The sequence below is a fragment of the Pseudorasbora parva genome, chromosome 24 (assembly GCF_024679245.1).
Source record: "Pseudorasbora parva isolate DD20220531a chromosome 24, ASM2467924v1, whole genome shotgun sequence".
In the NCBI taxonomy this organism is placed as follows: Eukaryota; Metazoa; Chordata; class Actinopteri; order Cypriniformes; family Gobionidae; genus Pseudorasbora; species Pseudorasbora parva.
The window spans coordinates 11,181,079-11,203,870 of record NC_090195.1 but is presented as its reverse complement, the minus strand read 5'-3'; the positions used below and the strand labels follow the sequence as shown (position 1 = coordinate 11,203,870).

General features: G+C 38.5%; 1 protein-coding gene across 3 annotated transcripts; it reads right to left on the bottom strand.

The window, feature by feature from the left end:
* Positions 1-21: 21 nt before the first annotated feature.
* Positions 22-22,536, bottom strand: zmynd11 (zinc finger, MYND-type containing 11). Of its 3 annotated transcripts, XM_067434682.1 has the most exons (17): positions 22,362-22,536; positions 19,506-19,637; positions 18,980-19,139; positions 17,500-17,523; positions 17,108-17,140; positions 15,587-15,748; positions 12,613-12,690; positions 12,401-12,493; positions 12,224-12,311; positions 12,081-12,136; positions 11,840-11,917; positions 11,638-11,756; positions 8,348-8,591; positions 8,174-8,242; positions 7,802-8,092; positions 7,467-7,652; positions 22-1,987 (listed from the first exon to the last, which is right to left on the bottom strand). In XM_067434682.1, exons 2-17 carry the CDS (start codon positions 19,619-19,621, stop codon positions 1,865-1,867), a joined length of 1,920 nt encoding a protein of 639 aa, XP_067290783.1. In that variant the 5' UTR covers positions 19,622-19,637; positions 22,362-22,536; the 3' UTR covers positions 22-1,864. The 3 variants fall into 3 exon arrangements, with proteins under 3 accessions (XP_067290783.1, XP_067290784.1, XP_067290785.1); XM_067434683.1 differs by lacking the exon at positions 17,108-17,140; XM_067434684.1 differs by lacking the exons at positions 17,108-17,140; positions 17,500-17,523.
* Positions 22,537-22,792: the final 256 nt, after the last annotated feature.

The window sequence follows — 22,792 nt, the reverse complement described above, 5'->3', positions numbered from 1 at the left end:
GGGAAAAAAAGCCAAACGGACACCGGTTGATATGTTTTATTTATACATAGAACTGTTACATAATGTAATGCAAGAAAGGGGAGAACGTTTACACCACATTTTAATTCGTATGCACATGAAGACAGGTGTTCGTATAGCAGACTTCTCGCCGGGTGTCGGAAATTCTCAGTAGTCATTACTCTGTCCGCATAAATATAAATTAAAAAGAAATTTTAAAAAGGGTTACTTGCAATTACAAAGTGGCGTCAAATTACCCTAGAAAACCAAAAAGGCGACATACTGCATCACTGATGACACGCAAGAACGTAGGTAGAGTCCAAAATAAGGTACACACAACCTGGTTTCATGCACACTGGAATGGAACATATTACCGTTATATCACAAATATTTTTTTTTCCTTTACAGTTCGACTTTATCAAATACATAGTTAATGCGCTCATGAAATGTACATATGCTAACGTGCAAACGTCATGGTTAGCGGCGAACAGTTATTTACACGTAGTGCAACAGTGACGTTGGGAAGGGAGCGAGCGAGAGGGAGAGAGCAATAGGGCAGGACAGAAACCTGGATGTATTAGACGCGATTTAAGACACATCCAGAACTTCAGAGAGAAACAGAATACAGGTGCGCGCACATATGGATCTGTGCAAAAACACTAAAGAAGGACCTCACGTTCCTCTACGTCCTTCAGCTGATTGATTCTCCCGGTCGACATAGACAAATCACATCTCAAAAACTCTCTAAAGATAGATCTTACCTCATTTGTACTTACATTTTTTCTTATTGCATTATTTAAAAAGGATAATTCTCCTCAGAATTGTGTCATTTACTCAGGCTCGTGTCGTTTCATATGCGTTTGACCGAAAAACACAAAAGGAGATGTTTAGCCGAGTGTCCAAGCTGCTCCTTTCCATACAATGGAAGTGGATGGAGACCGAATACAGCCATTTACTTTCATTGCGCAACAATAAAAGGCGAGTAAATTATGGTTGAATTTAAATTATGTAAACTATCGTTTTTAACTTCTCCCTCAGGTCAGGAAAGTGCCACAAAGTCATCCTCGATGATAAAACCCTAAAGCGATCGTTTCTGATTGTTTAGTTTACTCTGTACAATCTTAAGTCTGATTAAATTGCTATTTAATGGGATCTTGCCATTGAAATCATCAGGTTTTGTTTGTTCGTACAAGCGCTTATAAACCTCACTAAAGATCCCTCTTGGCAATTATGTATTACACTTAAGCTACAGAAACTGACCCCAAAAATTAGCACATAATTTAGTTTTTTCGTTCAAAATTAAAAAGGCCTATTTTAAAGTGTAACCATGAAATGTGCATATTCATTAAAGGAAGATTGTATCTTTCAGACAGACATGACCTGCCATCTTTAAACCCTGTTCCCAAAAAAGACACATCACAACCACTGATAAAAACCAACCGTCGAGTTTAAAAGCACCAACTTCACTCAATGCAGGAGGCTGACATGATTCGCTCGTATAAAAATTCAAATATCTACATAGCATCAGATTAAGTTGTGTTCAAAAAGATTACTAGTACTTCACATTTCAGCTAGTCTGTATGCAAGCAAGGCTGATTTCCGTCGTACGGCAAATAAAAGGGTAAAAAAAAAAAGGGATATGTAAAGAGTTACCGTTAAAATCCAAACGTAAAACCCATCTCTACGTGAAATGCCGTGCTCACTTGTCCTGTTAGCATTCACCGCAACTCAGCAAAATGTTCCGGTAAGTGTTCTAAGGAGCTGGGGTTTAAATGCTGGCTAAAAAAAATCAAGAATCCGTGGTCTATCCAATAGCGTGGCTCGTGGATGGGTGGAGTCGAGAGGAAGGGGCGTGGCCAGCTGCAGCTCATCTCTTCCGGCGGCAGGTGCGTTTGTGATCGGCGTGCCAGTGCTCCTGCTGACATTTGATGGAGCAGTACGACGTGTTCCAGCAGCAGTGGTACATCGCCTCTTCTTCACAGTTATAACACTGAAAAACACAATAAAGAGGATGCTAAGATCTGTCGAGTCAAATTCATTCCTGGATTAACATTCATATTGGAGCATTTTCTAATGAAACTGGACGTTTGGTTGGGACATAATATAAGGACTTTAAAAAAACAGTCAATCTGTTTGAATTTACATTATAGCAATGATCTCTGTTGAAGGGGGAGGGACATTTTCATTCTAGAGAGCATTTGATTGGACACAAATCTGGCAATATCTTTGGTTTGTTTTCCCAGGAGGACTACATTGTGTTACATCTACATAGTTTCTCTGTTTAGGAGCTCACTAGCATACAGATTAGCCTCAAAGCATATGCGGACTAAAATTCATTTTGATTAGGGTTAGAACTGGATATGACCTAAATCTTGTATCACAAGATTAGTAATTTCAAAAAAATATACAATATATCATGATAGTTATTTTTGCTAGAAATAAGGTTACAGTACCAACAATATACCAGTAAAAAAATTAACAATTTGATGGATGTAAAAATTAAGCAATTAGAAGAAACAAATTACATGTAACAATTTTTTCTTCTTCATTTAGGTCATTAAATATTAACATTAATACGTTTCAAACCGATATGAATCAACGTATCAATTCATTAATCGGGTCGCGTGTCAAACTGCTGAAATCACGTGACATTGGCGATCCAAATCATGAATCGATACACTGATTCATAACGGTTCAAATCTTTGTTTTGAAATCGGCCCATCACTATATATATTTTTAAGTCCTTATTTAGTATTTAATGGGCTTTGTAACGTCGTCTTTAGTGCCTTTATGAGTCTCGAGAGAGAGGAAATGACATTGGTGTGAATCTAGGCATTTCTGAGCCATCGGATTTCAACACAAATATCTTCATTTGTGTTCTGAAGATGAACGGAGGTCTGATGGGTGTTAAACGACATTAGAGTAAGTAATCAATGAGAGAATTTTCATTTTTAGGTGAACTAACCCTTTAATGCTCTCCTAAAGGGATAGTTCACCCAAAAATTTTAATTGTCATTAATTCCTTACCCTCGCTACAAACCCGTAAGACCTCCGTTCATCTTCAGAACACAAATGAAGATATTTTTATATTAGGAAATCTGAGATCTCTCTGACCCCTCCATAGATGGCAATATAATAAACACTTTCAATGCCCAGAAAGGAAGTAAAGACATGGTTAATAGCCCATGTGACTCCAGTGGATCAACCTTAATGTTATGAAGCGATGAGAATACTTTGTGCACAAAAATAATGACTTTATTCAACAATTTCGCTCTAGCATCTCTAGCTCTACTACCTTTCTGGGCCTTGAAAGTGGTAATTAAATTGCTGTCTATGGAGGGATCAGAGAGATCTCGGAATTCATGAAAAATATCTTCATTTGTGTTCTGAAGATGAACGAAGGTCTTACGGGTGTGGAACGTCATGAGGGGGGGGAGTAGTCACTGTCAGTTTTCATTTTTGGGTAACCCTTTAAGATATATAATCGACAGTGTTTAGGGGAATATTTGCCAAGCTGGACATTAAAATAATTTAATAAGTTATTTAACAGTTGAAGCATGAAAAGACTGTAGTCACGCTTAAGTCACGCAACCATCACGTTTAAAAAAAAATCTCTGTCCACATAAAAAGGGAAAAACACTTTGATTGGCTGCCTGATTTCCACATGGGTCCCATTCACGGCACTGAGGGATGCCATGGGCTTGGGGAAAGTTCCTTTATTTTGGACTCAGTGACAGTCAGGTAACTGTATACACAGGGCCCAAGTGGACTGTAATGGCTTCACACACTTGCCTTACTATTTTGTATAATTGCATTCTGGTGCCTCTGTTCTTTAATACAGTGAGATCACTGCGCATGTATCTGTATACATGTGACAAGCGCTGTTAGCAATTATTAAAAGCAATATTATGTTGTCTACGTTCGCCATTGCATAGACTTGATGTAAATAAAGATAACGGCACACAATCTGATGTCAAAAGGAGAGAACGGTCCACACGTCGACGTCACAAATCTCTGGTTTCACCCTGAATTTTTTTTTCATTCTGAATTTTTTTATGAGTTTTCAAAAAAGTTAAGTTTCAGTAACCGGATATGGCGGTGCGATATTGAAGAAAAATGCGATATCTTGTTAAATAATGCAATATTCGATACGATATTGCAATTAGTGTGTAAAATCTATTTAAATTATATAAAAAAAATTTTTTAAAGGTCCACTGAAGTGCCTTGAAACGCGCCGCATTATTCAATGTGTTGACGTCATTTCCCCTGAAACGGCTCCAGCTGTTAGCAGCTCCTCCCCTTTTTTGAAATAGCCAATAGCGTTTCGTTAATATACGGTTTGACTAGAGCGCAAGAGCGGACTTTCTCTGTTTGGTAAAGCCAGTTTCCTCTAACACTGTTTACCATCATAATCTCCTCCATCGCTTTGAAATGCAGCATTCTGTGCAGAATTCAAATGGGTCGATATGTTTGTTGTCTGCGCGGACTCGCACATGATCCGCGCTGCGCTCTCGTGTCTGTAGTCTAAATTTAGGCCAGAGCCGTTGGGGTGTGTGCGCTGCTGGTGTGTGAAACTAACGTGAAAACGGACTTCATTCGCCTCAAATGAAAGCATATTTACACTGAATCGTTTCCTATCACATATATAGTGTGCTATGTGCCTTTCACCATGTAGAAATTAGTAAACGTGTGTTAACAACTGACCGATTTCAGCCGCCACTTCAGCAGTGTAGGGGGCGGCCTTTAGATTCTAGAGCGCATTTTGATTGGACAGAAGATTTGACGAGAAAGTGAAGTCTGCAATGATGTCACCAAAATCGTTTTACACCGTGAGATTCGTTTTAGCGGAAGTGGGAGACTGTAAATTTTGAATGCTTATATCTCCTAAATGCAAATTTTGCCATAGTTTTGGAACATACCAGCTTATTCATAACTTTAAGGCTAACACAGTCATACTAAAAGCTAAAAAACTTTATTTTTGATTTCAAATTTTGATTTCAGTGGACCTTTAAAACCTGAGAATTAAACCATTGGTGGTTTATATTTTTTCTGGGAAAGGAAAGCATCGCTACACCTTCTAAAAGTGACCAGCAGTGTCGTTCACTTTTCGGTGTATGCGTGTCAGACAGTGCGAGACTGCGAGTTTAAATTATTCGCAAAAAACTCTTTTTAACATCAAGCATGTCCCATAAGTAACAGTTGTGTCCACAGTCTATTCTCTGCTCTATGCCTCGACCTCTATAACCGGATATTGTGTTTGCGTGAGGACGAACAGCCAAACCACATAGAAAGAGCTGAGGTTTTGAAAATTGTGTGGACATGGCCTCACATATTGCTAATAACTGCTACTTCTACATGGTGTAACTAGAACATCACTATTTTTACTTAGTAAATAGCACCTACAGCTATTTGCACTTAGTGTAAATATCATCCATCACTAAGAAATAATGCTATTTTCACTGAGTGTAAATAGAATCTAGTTGCTATTTACACTTAGTGCAAATAGCCGCTGCCCTATACGTTCTGCCCTATACACGATGTCACATCGCTCAGAACGATATTCCTTAACATTGCAGCACCATCAAAAGATATGGATCCTGAGCAGAGACACAATCTACTGGACCAAATCATGGTTACCCAAACAGGGTATTGACGGAGATCAATGAAACGTGTGGGTGGTGGTAGTTTCTCAATAAATAGTGTTATTATTCCGGGTAACCAACTAATCTATAGAATATCACAACACGGTATTAACTCAGTCAGGCAGTAATTCTTCATTTCCTAATTCTGCCCTCAGAGCTGCAACATTTCCCAGAAGACACTTCTGAAGCTCAGGTGAGTAATACGCTGGAGAACAATCTCTCATCTCATAGCCACAGGTACAAGCTATAAATAGACTGTAAATACAACAAGGAAGGCAGGCAACTAAGCACTTCTAGGGATGACAAGTTCCAAGACGAAAAACAATGACGTTCACATATTGATGTCAGGAGGAAATGCTCGTCAACAGATCATGAAGAGTCCCATTTGAATATTTTTTTTTCTGATTCAAACACTCAAGACTATTTTAGTATTAAAGGGGTGATGAATTGAGAAATCAACTTTCCCTTGAGATTTTGATATATAAATGGTCATGGTAATATAAGAATATCCTGTAAGTTTCAGAGCTGTAAACATCCTTGTTAGTTAAAGAAAAGCTTTTATAGACACCAGGCCCAGAAAACGATCGTGTGCTTCATCCTGACATCTTCGCACAACGAAACACGCCTCTACAGAATAATAAGCACGTGTAATTCAGTAGCCCCGCCCACCGACTCATCGGATCACGCTAGCCAGCAGCAATAAACACGTCGAAGAAGATAGCAAGATATTGTGGAAGAACACAGTCGCTGCATAAGCTTCCTTCGGATCCTAATATTAGGAATGTGTGATACTACTTTTATTTTTAATGAAGTTCCAGCTCATGTGGGGAAGAGCGTACGTGTTTGCTTCATTTCACCGCGGAATCGTTTGTAAACAAGTTTCAAGTGCTGGATTTGCAGACACAATGCTGTGCCTTCTATATTGGATCCGACAGGAATGGTGCAACAAACTTATGTGAGTAAAACGTCTTTTTTATATGTAATAGTAGCCCCGGGGGCTGTGTGTTTTCCAGACGGGCTACCAAAACATAAGTCCGTCGGCAGGCCGAGAAATCTCAAATAGTGAAATATTCCTTTCTTGATCTGAGTGTGCACGCACGCACGTGTGTGTGTGTGTGTGTGTGTGTGTGTGCGCGGTCCATGCATATATTGACTGATCGTGCAAGCCATACAATACAGAAATAATATTCCAATAAATCACGGGTGGATGAGAAATAAATTGATAAAGAAAATAATTTGATAAAGACGTTTACGAGTCCTGTGAGAGAATCATTCCGTTTGCTGATTTCTGCTCAATTCCTCCCTCATGTGAACTGCACTGACAGGGGACATGAAGCTCATTAAATACGCAAATCTTATCCAATCCTAGCCGTGGGCGTTTACTTCCAAGTCCCCAGAGCGTCACGCCCATCAGAACCCAGCGTTCAGAAGACAGCCTCAAAACCATTGTAGAAAATAGCCTATTACTTATTATTTATGATGTTTTTAAATGTAAAACCCACACAAACGTCATTAGTTGACCTCAGACAACAGTATATTTTAGCCAATTCATGACATCTTTAAATGAACCCACATAATGTGTTCAAAATCTGCACGCAAACACTGTTTGGACCTGGTGGAACTTAAGCTTATAAATCAGAACTTTTTTTTTTTAACTAAAAAAATATTTTGAATAGTCTTGACACCAGTTTTGTTCCCTTATTAAAAACCATGCCTTTTTTATGCATCTCTTCCAGATGAAAACAGACTCAAATGCTTTATTGCATTGTTGACTGGTTGTTTTAAACCTTTGTATCTAGGCTGAAGATGTTCTGATGGTTCACTCACCCACTGCTTCTTCTTGGTCTGGGAAAGAAGTTGTTTATGCTGAGCTACCATCTTCTTCATCTCCTCCATGAGCTCCTCTTTGCACTTCTCCTTCACCTGTTTGCACTTTCTCTCCATCTCAGCCTGGGTGCTGGACACCGCTTTGTTCACCGCTTGCCTTTTCTCTTCTTCCATCTCGCCTCGCAACTGTAAGGACGACCACATTGCTGAGTTTGTTGCGATTTCCCCCCCCTTTCGACCAACAGTGTGGCTTTTCTTGGAGCAAAAGGGGTATCTTTGAAACTGGCCACAAGAGGGAGCCAAAAAGAAGTCCAAAATTAAAGAACGTTCCTCACCTTGTCCAGAGCCTCTTTCAGGACGCGCTCGGTCTCCCGCTTGTTCTCCGCCTTCATCATTTCTTTAACGTCGCTGAAGATCTTGGTGTATTTGTCGTGGCACATGTTTTGGCAGTTGCCCTCGTTGAGCGTCTGTGTGCCTCGGTGTACCATGCGGGGGGCTGGTGAGGAAGAGGAGGGCGAGCCAGACTTTTTGGTCTGGGTGTAGACGGACATACGCTCAGGCTGATGTGGAACGGCTGTTGGGATCTCTTGACTGGAGCTGACGGCTTCCATCTCGGGCTCTGGTTCCTGATACAACAGCAAGGAGATGGTAAATGTGACGTGAACACAATGCCAAATCGCACTCGATAAAAATGATGCATCACAAACCTCTTCTTTGGGCTCTGCGACTTGGGAACGGCGGCTCTTTTTAGCTTTGGGCTCTTGGTTGCCTTTCGACTGTCGCAAAGATTAGAACAAGACGGCAAATAAGGCAAAGCCAATCTTGCTTACTTAAAGGTGAAATGCAATATTTCTTTGCCACTGTGGCAGCAAAATGCTAACCTGTTCGTTGGATGTGGAGGAGATGCTCGACTCAGCCTCTTCCTGTCTTTCTTCTTGTCTTTCGTGCCTCTCCGACCTGTCATGTTTCTCTTCAGGCTTCCCCTTCCAGGTACGGCCTTCCCTCACGAAGCGCTGGTGGAGCTCCAGCTCATCACACGCCTTCTTCCACCCCGAACTTCGCTTCACCTGCAGCTGCTGCACACTGACCGTGATCTCCTGGATGTTGTCAGAAGGAATCCATGCCCTGCAGCAAAACAGACGCGGGCCTGCTAGTTTCACAAGCTTGTTTCCCCACATACAGATTTATACCAGGTCTAGAATTTTCAGACTTTTGATGTCAATACAGATACTTACATTTATTTATATTTTTGGGCTATGAAATTATATTCAAAAAATGTATTACACCTAATGTTAAAACAATCATACATTTGTTTAAACAATAAATCTCCAAATGTATGTAGATTTAAAGTAAAATTATTTAATAAATATTATAATATGATCATACCCGTTTATAAAAAAAAAAGAAATTATAATTTATAACTTACACCTTGCATTACACATAAAAACATTTTTTAAATTTGCTTTCCACACTGTATGAACACCGATTTTTTGTTTATATGAACCAAAGAAATATCAATATTAACCTACATTTTTACTAAAACATTCTCTAATACATGAAGCATACCATATAGGCACTTCTGTGAACATTTGTGAATGAGGATGCAAACAAATCCGTGAATACTTTTTTAATTGATTCTTGAACTGTTTCATGTACCAGCGCCATTAAAACAATGAAAATCGTAAGTCACAAGACACAATTGCACAACTAGTCAATTTTAGTAAACTTAAAGGGATAGTTCATCAAAAAATGAAAATGACCCAATAATTTACTCACCCTCAAGCCATCCTTGGTGAATATGACATTCTTCTTTTAGACAAATACAGTCAGAGATATATTAAATAAAGTCCTGGCTCTTTCAAGCTTTAGAATGGCTGTGAATAGAGGAGTCGATTTTAAAGCCCAAAAAAATGAATCCATCCATCATAAAAGATATCCACACAGATCCAGGGGGCCTTCTGAAGGAAAGTGATCCATATGTGCAAGAAAAAGATTTAAAACTTAACTAAAATAACTAGATTTTAGCCTATTTATGGCGAAAGATTAACCCTTACTTGACGTGTGTCAATGCGGGAATGTAACACCGGTCCCCAAAAACGAGAAATGTCGGAGGATTTCGATATAAGAGAACAGAGGCTTGAGTTTGTTGCACAGCCCTGTGTTTGAACCAAGAGAGGCATCAAAGCTTAGCTACTCCAACATCTCATCAGGAGTTACTCTTTCGGCGCAAGTCGTCTTGCCTAGTCTATTCTGCTGATAGTTATTATAGTTTTTAAAGTTTAAAAATTTCAATATTATTCTTACACAAAAGGCATGACTTGGCTTCAGAAGTCCTTTATTAACCCCTGAAGCCATGAGGATATCATTTATGATGGATGGATGCACTTTTTTGGGGGCTCTATTATAAATCTAAGAAGAGACAGGACATTTTTTTTATATATCTCTGATTGTATTCGTCTGAAAGACAAATTGTCATATACACCTATGATGGCTTGAGGGTGAGAAAATCATGGGGTCATTTCCATTTTTAGGTGAAATCATCCCTTTAATGGTCCAAAAAAACTAAAACAAAAAAAACAAAAAAACAAAAAAAACCTAACAAAAACAAACAAACACATTAAGGCCTGGTTTCAAAGACAAGGCTCAGATTAAAGACAATGTCTGTCAGGCTGTTTTTGAGCATGTTTTGGCTTAGTTTTGTGTTCCACATTGTTGGCTCCATCAGGTGCTTTGGGCATCAGGCTGTCGGTGAGAGAAAGAACTCTGATCGGCTGTTCGAACAAGTTAGCGCACGAGACTAAAAGCGAGCAATCAAAACGGTGCAGAGATGGCTGTTCTAATTTTACGCCATCTTACCGGAGCATCTGAATACACAAAAAACATGAGCCGACAGGAATGAAAAGAAAGTGATCAGCGTGAATGATATTCAAAATGGTAAGCAAGCGCTGCTTTGTTTATGGTTTGTATATTAGCAGCTGAAAATATGACGAAAATGCACTATTGATACCTGCTCATAGGCATATTTATTTACACGCAGACACAGAATGCAAATGCTATAGGTGACAGTCTCCTTTAGTCCTTTTAGTGCATTCAAGTGCAGCTTCATGGACGGGACGCAGCCGACAACACTAGTTTGTTGACGTCGACTTGGTGTATCCCAGGCTTAAGCCAGGATTAGGCCTAAGTTCAATACAATTAGGACATTTAAGTAGCTTTCATAAACGTGCCTTAGAAAAAAAAAACATTGCTGATGTGCATCTTAAAAGGTTATTTCACCCAAAAAATTAAATTCTGTCATTACTTACTTACCCTAATGTTGTCAAAAGACCTTTGTTCATCTTCAGAACACAAATTAAGATATTTTTGTTGAAATCTGATGGCTCAGAAAAGGCTTTTATACACACCAATGTCATTTCAGCGACGAGAATATTTTTTGTGCGCAAAAAACCTAAATATAGACTTATATAGTGATGGGCCGATTTCAAAACAAAGCTTCGACCCGTTATGAATCAGTCTATTGATTCATGATTCGGATCACCAAAGTCACGTGATTTCAGCAGTTTGACACGCGATCCGAACCATGAATCAATTCACTGATTCATAACGGTTCGAAGCTTTGTTTGTAAGTCGCTATTTAGTTTTTTTGTGTACAAAAACTATTCTCGCTGCTTCATAAAATAATTGTAGAGCCACTGTAGTGAGATGGACTTTGTAACGACGTGTTTAGCAACTTTTATGGGTCTTGAGAGAGGAAATGACATTGGTGTCAATGAAGGCCTTTCTGAGCCATCGGATTTCACCAAAAATGTCTTCATTTGTGTTCTGAAGATGAACGGAGGTCTTATGCGTGTGAACCGACATTAGGGTATGTAATTATTGACAGAATTTTCATTTTTGGTTCATATTTTAAATATAATGACTTTAATACTTTAAGTATTAAAATATTTGTCAGTGCAAGTTGCTTTCAGTTAAGGCAGCTGAAACATGCATTTAAGTCAAGGACTAGGCTTAAGCCTTGTTTGTGAAACCGGGGGTAAAAATCATTATAATTTTCCCAATGTATTCATTTTATAACAAGATCAAGTTTTACTATAGGATGAACTTCTGAAGTCTCCTGATTCTCCTTTTATATCAAATATGGTTCATGTTCCTATTATAACCTGAGGCTCACCTTTGGTGCTGGTGACCAAAGAACCGAACATCCACCTGGTTGCCCTCTCTCTGCATCACCTTGGCAGGCCAGTAACCAAAGCCCTTCATCCTGGCCCACACCAGCTCATGATTCGGACTCTGATTACAGACAAACATCCTTTAATACACTCACAAATTACACATAAATCTGCAGGAACGAGTATGTGCGTGTCTGTGCTTACACATGGGAAACAGAACCAGTTGTCGGGTCGTGCATTCGAGAGATAAAAGCAGTGTCTGCACAACATTAACTCGTTCAGCTGGAAAAAACAAATAATTGTGCAATTCGTTTAAAAAAAAAGAAGAGCACAAAATCTTTTACACATTAACATAAAAATGTCAAAACCCTAAACGGCAAAGCTTAACCGTATTTGTCAAGTGCATTAAACAAGCTTAAAATTCCAACTGTATGCTCAGTCTGACCTCATGGCATGTGTCGTTGTAGAGAAGTCTCGCAATTTCAGTCTGATCGCTGTTGACTGTTGACAGAGAATGTGGAATCGGTTAAGCTGACGTTTGAGTCGTTTCATAAATCACACTGATGACTGCGGTACGGAAGGCCTCACCTCCGTGCAGAATGGCTGTGTTGTGAACTATAAGCTGAGCGTCGGCCCTGAACTCCTCAAAGCTCTTGTACTTCCCCTCTGAGATGTTCTGTACGGGAACAGAAGACGCAGGAGAATGTGCCGAGGCTGATAAAACATGATCTTTGATTCATTTCTACTAGTGTGTGCTCGGTGTACCTCTTGTATGTTCTCCACATCCAGAGCTGTGTGGATCAGTCTTTTGTACACGGGTTGCTTTGACTCCTTGCCTCTCTTGTGCAGGTCCACAGCCTGAAAGAACATCAGGAGGGGGACGAAATCTGCCTCAAATCTCAATAGAAAAATGCATGTGGGGGGAAAAAAGCTTTATTTCTACATGATTAAGTGTGAAGCTTCAGTGTGAAACGCACCCTTTCTTTCATGCGTCCAAGAATGAACTTCAGGTATGTTGTCATTTCCTGTTTGTTCAAATTCTTCCTTTTACTGCCCTGTTAGTAAACATCACCATTAGAAACCAATGACTCAATAACCACATCATTATGTTTACTTGCTTTTAAAATGCATATTGGGATTTAACATTCTTTGGTAAGATTTCTTCACGGCTGCATTCATTTGATAAACAATACGATAGCACAGTAATATTTTGGAATTTTATTACAATTTTAACTAACGTTTCTATTGTAATTAAATATGCAATTTATTCCTGTGATGCAAAGGTGAATTTTCAGCATCATTACTCCAGTCTTCAACTGTCACATGATCCCTCAGAAATCATTCTAATATGATGATTTGGTGCTCCAAAAACATTGATTACTATCAATGTTGAAAGATATTTCTGTGAAAGCCTGTGAATATATTTTCCTTTGATTAAATTCATTTTTTTTAAAAAATCTTTTGTAACATTATAAATGTCTTTAATCTCGCATTTGAGCAATTTAATGCATCTTTGCTGAATAACATTTCTTTAAAATAAAACTTACATTTTTAGGCATGACATGAAGCTATACAATTATTTGGTGAATTTTCTATGCTGATTACTATTTAGTGAAAATAAATAAAAATAAATATTAAAAAATATCTGATCATTCTATCCACAATAAATTAAATATTCTAGTTTTAATAATAATCAGAATAAAATGTACCTACAGTATAATTATTATAATAATGGTAACACTTTACAATACATTTTTATTTGTAAACATGAATGTACTAACTAACATGAACTAACCATGAGCAATACATTTTACCACATTTATTCATCTTTGTTGATGTTAAATTAATTAACAATGTGTTTGTGATTTCATGGTGAATTGACTAATTTGAGTTAACAAATACAACTTTTGATTATTATAATGTATTAGTAAATTTTGAAATTAACATTAGCTACGATTAATATATTGTAGTAGCATTGTTCATTCCTAGTTCATGATAACTAAAGTAGATAACTAGTGTGAACTAATGAAATCTTTTTTTAAAGCATTACCATAATATTAATCTGAATTATAGAATACACTCTGAACTAGCCATTTTCTAATGGTGTCTCTATACCAGAGATGCCCAAACCAGGGCCAGCAGGCCAAAGTTGGCCCGTGATGACCTTTGATTTGGGCCGCCATGCCATGAGGGGAAAATTATGGCCTAGGAAAAACAAAACATGCCATTGAAGTAGACGGTATTTGGTAATATTGTTTATCTCGGCAATTAATATGCATAATATTGTTACCGTGGGTACTTCAAAATACAAACCTGATTCCAAAAAAGTTGGGACACTGTACAAATTGTGAATAAAAAAGGAATGCAATAATTTACAAATCTCATAAACTTATATTTTATTCACAATAGAAACATTAAAATGTTGCCAAATATTGACTCATTTGGATTTCATGATTACACATTCCAAAAAAATTGGGACAGGTAGCAGTAAGAGCCCGGAAAAGTTAAATGTACATATAAGGAACAGCTGGAGGACCAATTTGCAACTTATGAGGTCAACTGGCAATATGATTGGGTCTAAATAGTTCCTCTCAGAGTCTCTCAGAAGTCCAGATAGGCAGTCCCCCAATGCTGCGGTGAAAAATAGTGGAGCAATATCAGAAAATGGTTTCTCAGAGAAATATTGAAGAGTTTGAAGTTATCATATACAGTGCATAATATCCTCCAAAGATTCAGAGAATCTGGAACAATCTGTGTGTGTAAGGGTCAAGGCCGGAAAACCATACTGGATGATCGTGATCTTCGGGCCCTTAGACGGCACTGCATCACATAAAGGAATGGAAATCACAACATGGGCTCAGGAATACTTCCAGAAAACATTGTCGGTGAACACAATCCACCGTGCCATTCGCCATTACAAGCTAAATCTCTATAGGTCAAAAAAAGAAGCCATATCTAAACACGATCCAGAAGCGCAGGCGTTTTCTCTGGGCCAAGTATCATTTAAAATGGACTGTGGCAAAGTGGAAAACTCTTGTGGTCAGACGAATCAAAATTTGAAAACTGGGACGCCATGTCATCCGGACTAATCCAAGTTGTTATCAGCACTCAGTTCAGAAGCCTGTATCTCTGATGGTATGGGGTTGCATGAGTGGGTGTGGCATGGGCAGCTTACACATCTGGAAAGGCACCATCAATGCTGAAAGGTATATCCAAGTTCTAGAACAACATATGCTCCCATCCAGACGTCGTCTCTTTCAGGGAAGACCTTGCATTTTCCAACATGACAATGCCAGACCACATACGGCATCAATTACAACATCATGGCTGCATAGAAGAAGGATCCGGGGACTGAAATGGCCAGCGTGCAGTCCTGATCTTTCACCCATAGAAAACATTTGGCACATCATAAAGATGAAGATGTGACGAAGACCTGAGACAGTTGAGCAACTAGAAGCCTGTATTAGATAAGAATGGGACAACATTCCTTGTCTCCTCAGTCCCCAGACGTTTGCAGACTGTTATAAAAAGAAGAGGGGATGCCACACAGTGGTAAACATGATCTTGTCCCAACTTTTTTGAGATGTGTTGATGCCATGACATTTCAAATTAACTTACTTTTCCCTTAAAATGATACATTTTCTCAGTTTAAACATTTGATGTCATCTATGTTGTATTCTGAATAAAATATTGAAATTTGAAACATCCACATCATTGCATTCTATTTTATGTCCCAACTTTTTTGGAATCGGGTTTGTACTGTGAATAATTCTAGATAGCATTAGCAGAATATTTTTCATTTCTCGGAACTTACAGTAGCTTCATTTCCATTAACGAATCAAGATTCAAAACGTTTTAATGCAACCCTAATGGGCTGTTTAACATGCATTTGCAACTTATTTTGGGCCCTCGGACCTCAATCAAGTTTGGCCCCCTCTGCTCTATACCCACCCTGCATATGCCGCACTGCCAGTGGGAGGTTGTGTCCCGTGGCCGGTGGTCTTCAGACAAACAACGGAGGTGGTAGACACGAAAGCAGCCGTCACACTCCAGCACGTCTCCGGGAAGGTGACACTCAAAGCAGTACCAGTCATGACTTTCTGCTTCCCAGTCCTGAAACACACACAGTATAGTAATGCACATCCCCGCCCACCTGGGCCACCACCAAGCTCCCGGGAACAACACCACTGATCCAGGAAAGCTTTGTCCCCCTTTAATAACCTGCAGGTAAAATCTTGGGAAATAGATTTAAGATCAGCCCTCTTACTTGCACATGCTTTTACGATATAGACTTTCTGTCAAAGTCATATAGGGTTTCTGTCAAATTAGGGACCAGAGCCCTGAGAGGCATAAAGTGATAACACTAAGTAGTCTATGTTTAATCACTAGAAACATTACCTTCACTATATACACAAGTATGTATACTGTGTGTGTGTGTGTGTGTGTGTGTGTGTGTGTATATATTATATTATATATATATATATATATATATATATATATATATATATATATATATATATATATATATCAGTGTTTGAAGCTGAGAAGTATGAGAGCTGTTCTTATATGATTAGCAGTATTTCAAAAGCACAGAAAGAGCAAAAGTGTAAAAACCCCACTCATTAGTTATAATAAAGAAACAATCGATCAAAAAATTGTAGGTGTATATGTTTATATTATGAGAGGAACATAAGCATGTTACATTTTTGCTTTATGGTTCAATTTAAATGGCCATTATTTCATGTTTGTACAATTGAAATGCAATGTTTCTGAACAATACGTGCTTCACGCAGGAAAGAGTTCAGCCTTGAAGCCCGTTCAACACGGATGAAACACTTTCAAAGACTAAAGCTATAGATTTAAAGCAAAGAAAACACCACTATATACTTTCCATCAAATGGCCATTTAAATCAAACCTCAAATAAGTCAAAATATTCTTTGAAAGGAACGGTGAGCAATCACATTCTCACATGCCACGATCACATTCACCATATGTTAACACTATCCTCTAAAAATATCATCCATCTATATAACATTTCTCAAAACACACCAACACACACCAGAGACATTCCACCATAGTCACTGTTCTGGTTACAGTAAAAAAATCTTTAAGATTTGGACAAAGTTTTACTTCAGAAAATGCTGGTTCTGTCTGCAAATTGTTTTTTTTTCTTACCTTTAAAATGGGCCTAAACCAGTGCAAGACGTTAACAGGGGATTAAAGTGCAAAAATGCCAAAGACTGTGACAAAATTCCCCTCATGTAAATATTAGTTTAGGCCTATTTATGCATAACATTTGTAATTTTACAGGTAATAGAAGCGCTAACTTCTGACACTGGTCTTAGCCCTAGTAAACAGCTTGTAAACTCATAAAACACAGGTCTAACTGATCTTAACATTGACATACAAATCTTATTAAAACAAAACATTGATTTAAAAACATATAAGATTAATGTGTGAAGCATACGCACATCTTGAAAAAGAGCTTCAGAAGGCAAAGAGGGCTAGAGAAGAGAGAAATCACTCAAATTGAGCATTCAGTGGCAAAACAAGTCGCACAAATCCTCACACAGCACAGCACTGAAGTGACAAAGCTTTCTGATGCCAGTATAGCCACCGGAAGAAATACTGTGTATTATCAAAATATCTATATTGACAATTACATAGAATGAGCATTATCGATTTAGATTTCATGGAAATTTTCAAATTTGGAGATCAAAGACTGAAGGCCACAGAAGCTCCTTTCAATTCAGCTGCTGTTCTGTGCACAGGTTACATATACTATTAACTATAGGGCAGATTATGTTGTTAATAAAAATAATGATAAAATAAAAAATATCACAGCAACTGGATGTGAACATACCTTGCTTCCTTCTGACATCTGCTCCTGCGATTGCAAGTGATCCAAAAAACATTGTTTAAAATCCTAATCTGAGAGCTGGGATTGGCTGAAACTAACCACAGGCGCTCCGTGTTAGGGACTCGCAGGTGGGTGTGTGTGTGTGGTGTGTGAGAAGTACCGGAATTCAGCACAGTTACAATATGAACATTAATCTACACTTCTATTGATAAAAATGCCATTTTTTCATACCCTACCATTCAAAAGTTTGAGGTCAGTAAAATTATGTTTTTTAAAGTCGCTTACGCCAAGGCTGCATTTATTTATTCAAAAAAACGTAAATTACTACATTTTCAAATAACTAGTTAGTTCACGCAAAAAAAGAAAGAAAATTATGTCATTAATTCCTCACCCTTATGTTGTCCTCCTAGATGTATATGATGTTCATTCCGAGATTAAGGGAGGTCTCACGGGTGTGGAACAACATTTATTACATAAATTCGCGAGTCATTAATTACATAAAATTCATTTTTGGGTGAACTAACACTTTAAAGTTCCACCAGTGTAGTCGCATGAACTATTTTAATCATGTATTTACTACCATTTTGGGACTCAACATTGTGAATAACAGTGCAGTCTACAGGGTCCAGAAAGAAAATATCTTAATGTGTGTTCTGAAGATAAACGAAAGTCTTAAGGGTTTAGAAAAACAGGAGCAATTAATGTCAGAATTTTCATTTTTGGGTGAACTATCCCTTTAATTTTAGGATTACGCCAGTCTTCAGTGTCACATGATCCTTCAGAAAGCATTCTTATTATCAATGTTGAAAACCATGGTTCATGTTACATTCTACGATGTATAAAAAAACTCTAAAGAACTGCATTTTTTGGAAATAATGATAACAATTGAATTCAGCTTTCCTCAGTAAAAAAATAAAATAATTGGTATTTTTTTTTAAAAATTACTGACCCAAACTTTTGAACAAAAGTGTAGATGTAGGAAGGTCTTTCATGCAAATAAGCAAACACTTGGCTATCTTTTTGAATGAAGAGGACACATATGGCTGATGATGGCCAGGGACGAATGCGTATATTCCTAGCTGTAAGCCATTCCCCAAAAACAAACAGTGCTTCCTTCAAACAGGCTCTTTCACACAGCAGAGGAATGACTCTGTGCACTAGTGAAGTCACTGAAACCTCAGCATCTACCATTAATAGATCATATGGAGGAAGTTTACAGCTAAAAACTCACTGTTGAACATTTAAGTCATCAACTTGATCAACTTTTTGGTCAATATAAGCTGAGGAACTAATCAAATATTTCTTACTGATGGACTTCAGAGGTCCATGGAGCCAGCAGCATATCTACATTTTGTGCTCTTTATTTAATTTGACTAATGTGTTGTAAAACCAAGCCATGTTTACCTTTCGCATTTTTATCTAGGAGGCACGCAGATAAAAGTATGTTATGTTTAAAATAGACATGCTCTGGTATATGTCTCACCATCTCGTCTCCTGGGAGCCAGTATCCCTCTTGTTCGATCCCGGCTTTGGAGCCTTTGCAGCCCACTGTGAGCGTCTCCACCACCAGACCGTCTTTCACGGCTAGGACCAGCTGCCTGGCTGTGTCTTTAGGGTGCATCCCATACACACGACTTAAATATCTGCATCAAAACAAAGCCATCTCTTAAGATATTTCAAATGAATGCATTAAAGGGATAGTTCACCCAAAGAAATCTGTCGTCATTGACTCACCCTCGAGTTCTTCCAAACCTGTATACATTTTTTTTCTCTGCTGAACACAAAGGAAGCGATTTTGAATGGCACCACAGTATTATTTTCCATACTGCGTAAGTCAAGGGTGCAGCACAAATATTTTTCAAAATATCTTCCTTTGTGTTCAGCAAGACATGTATGCAGGTTTAGAACAACTTGAGGGTGAGTAAATGACAGAATTTTCATTTTTTTGGGTGAACTATCCCTTTAAAAGGTGATAGGGTTAGCAAAGGCAGCCGAGTTAAAGCAATTACTTTGAGATCCTGTCCATGTTTGCGATTTGTTTCTGATTGCGGATGACTTCAATGGCCGACCAGACATATTGAACCACCTTGGGGTCCGCTTGCCTCTTCTTCACCACCCTTGACATTGTGGCCAGTTCCAACCTAGGACGAATACCAAAACCCTTGAACGAAGACTCACGCTTCCAACAATAAACAAAGTACAGTCTTAAGAGCTAAGGTGCTTGCATATAAAACAAGCAAAATGCAAATATTTGTTAGTTTTGTCAGAGAGTGCATTTAAATTACAACAGTGCATGAGCTCACCAATGATACTCTCCTCAGAAAATGGCACCAAACTACACATAACTTCTTCATTAAGTCTCCATCTAAATGGAATCTAAGCTCCAAGTTCTTTATGAAGAGCTCTTGCAACTAACCAGGTTCTTCATATAAAAAAACTGACAAGGTTAAACATTAAGCTTTCTTATAATACTCCTCAGAACAGTGCTGTTACTGTCAAAGGATATCAAAGACAACAACAAGAAAAACTAAAACTAGCCCCTCTCATCAGCATTACAGAACAGCAGAGATTTACAGTCAAAAGGACATGTAGAATGGAAAACCAGTTCTATACAAATCCTTAACAGTATATTCACTCTGCAAAGTGCCCGCAGTATTTTAGGTCTCCATGTGGCATGAAGAACAGATAAAAATGACAGTCACGTTTATTGCTGTTGTGCATACTGTAAGTTACAGCGTCTACAATCAACTGCCAGATGCTTCTGAAACTCCTTCTGTAGGCTGCAATTTATTAATGAAAGTGCATTCTAATGAGTTTCCAGGAATAAGAACAACAAGACACACTCATTAATTAAATTACGGAAATAACAGTTTTCGGTGTACAAGGCATTAATCTAACAATGTTGTAAGGCCTTAGCTGATAAATCTTGTTTCCATTTCAATAAACAAATAATGTCTGGAAAGAACAGACGTAGAATGATTTGCAACAACATAAACATTATTCATGTGGGGAAAAACACAAGTCATTTTTATTTTACAACATTCAAAAGTGCACTCAGTTTGTTCATGTCTAGAACTTTGGCTTGCGGTAATACTCATCGTATTGGCCTGTATGCATGACGTTTAAATACTACTCCTGGTTTACAACACGCCTGTCTGGCGTTGTACTTCTAAAGCGCCATGGTCAAGCCTGAAAGTGTTATATGTAGGTAAAACATTTGTGGAATTCGGAAGCACATACTAGCATACAACTCGTACTATTTTTACCACACACACAGAGAAAAAAGGTGTCAAAATTGTACCTTAAGGGGTACAAAAGCTTGTCACTGGGGCAGTAGGCCTACCATTAAAATTACATCTTCGTACCTTTTTTTTTTTTTACCACAAAAGGGTTCATAGTAGTACCTTAAAGGGATAGTTCACCCACAAATAAAAAATTACCCCATGATTTACTCCCCCTCAATTCATCCTCCTAGATGTATATGACATTCTTCTTTCAGACGAACACAATCATAGTTATATTTAAAAAGTCCTGGCTCTTTCAAGCATTATAATGGCAGTGATTTGTTGGTTTGTTTTGGAAGTCCATAGAAGTGCATCATATTACTGTTCCACATGGCTCCAGGGGGTTAATAAACGCCTTCTGAAGCGAAGTGGCACGTTTGTGTAAGAAAAATATACCTTTTTCAAAACTTTAAAGCCATTATAATGCTGTGAAGAGCCAGGACTTTTTGATATATCTCTGAAAGATATTCATCTGTAAGAAGAATATATACACCTAGGATGAATTTTCATTTTTGGTTGAACGATCCCTTTAAGGTAGGTATTTGTACTTTACGAGTAAAAAAAAAAGGTAAGGCCTACTAAAGATGTCCTTTTAAGGGTACTGCCCCAGTGACAAGCTCTTGTACCCCTTAATATATCGAAATAGAAAGCAATGTCAGAAATAGTAAGAGTAGTAATATTAAGCAATTATCCTAGCAACTTGGTAATTTGCATGGCTGGTCACGTGACGTCAACATAGCAGCACCCATGAAGGGGCGACCCGCTCCATGTAGAATAAAAACGTATCTTAATCATGTGGATTTTCCTCATTTTAATTATATTAATTAATTTGTGTGTAAACATTTTTAGTTTGCAAAATCCACTGAGTGCGGCTTTGATGTCACCAGCGCAGCGAGACCTGTCGCTTTATTGCGCAATACACATGCAATAAGGATGGGAACCGATCGCTTCCTGATCAAATACTACCACAGCAACGTTGTTTTTTGTTACAACCTTAACTTTTATTCACACGGTTCCAGTCTACAAATGTTGCCAGTGTTTTTTTAAACCCGCCACAGATGGCTACACTGTATCCACAACAGCTCATGTGATCTACAGCCAGAGTGCTGGAATGTATGGCGCAAAAGCATTAAGAACACGATTATATTAACGAAGCGACCAAAATATTGTCATTTCAAAAACCATGATGACTTTGACAGCTGCCTGTCTCGTTTGTGTTCAATCAAATCCAGCGTATATCCCGCTTTTCGGTCACAGTACACAGAAGAAACAACAAACGGGTGTCTAAGAGTCGCAAAACTACAAACGTTTGGACATCGTAAACGCGCGAGCTGTTTTTGTCACGCGCTTCATATAATCAAACCGCGAGGAATCACGATCAATAACCAAATCGAATTGCAAATGGAGGGAAAACCTTCATCGGTGCCTAGACATTCTTGTTGGTTGGTTGGTGAGCTACACGGACGCCATGTTGATATCCCTCCCTCGCTTCTAGACAAAACCAACCAGTTGGGAGTGGATTTTTTTGTTCTTCTTTGCTGCGAATGTCATGAAATCGAGCCGGTCTGTGCGTTTACTCACCGCTGTCCGACAGCTGATCAAACGCCTCGCCGTTCGGTCTCACTTTAGGATGTAACGCAGCGCTGGTTACATTTGTGTTTCCGGAGTTAAATGTCAGAATTGTGGTTGGTTGAAAGAGCCCGGCCACAGTTGAGAGCTCGGAGGGGGTAAACACACTCACACTCAGTCACAGGCTGTGGGAGAACTCTAGTGGCAGGACGCAGGAGTTGCTCGCTTTACTTCGCACGTCTCACCTTGAAGCTTTTTTATGCTGCCTTCACGTGCTATCTATCGGTATTATCGTATAGTTTCCTAGTTTAAAAAAGGACATTAACGCTCTCTCAGTCTCACGTCATTATTTGAATGCAATGAGCTCGTAATCCCGACTTCAGAAGTGGGAAGCAGGACATTTCCTATAACGCGTGAAGACAGCAACACTTTTTTACTAGTTT

Bases quoted from the DNA above. Each gene is read 5' to 3' on its own strand.
- zmynd11 (XM_067434682.1), bottom strand. From the start codon at position 19,621: ATGTCAAGGGTGGTGAAGAAGAGGCAAGCGGACCCCAAGGTGGTTCAA. The intron at 15,749-17,107 runs GTGCGTATGCTT...TGTGTGTTTCAG, and splicing joins CTGAAGCTCTTTTTCAAGAT to GACTGGGAAGCAGAAAGTCA. The intron at 12,137-12,223 runs GTGAGGCCTTCC...CTCTGTCAACAG, and splicing joins CACAGCCATTCTGCACGGAG to TCAACAGCGATCAGACTGAA.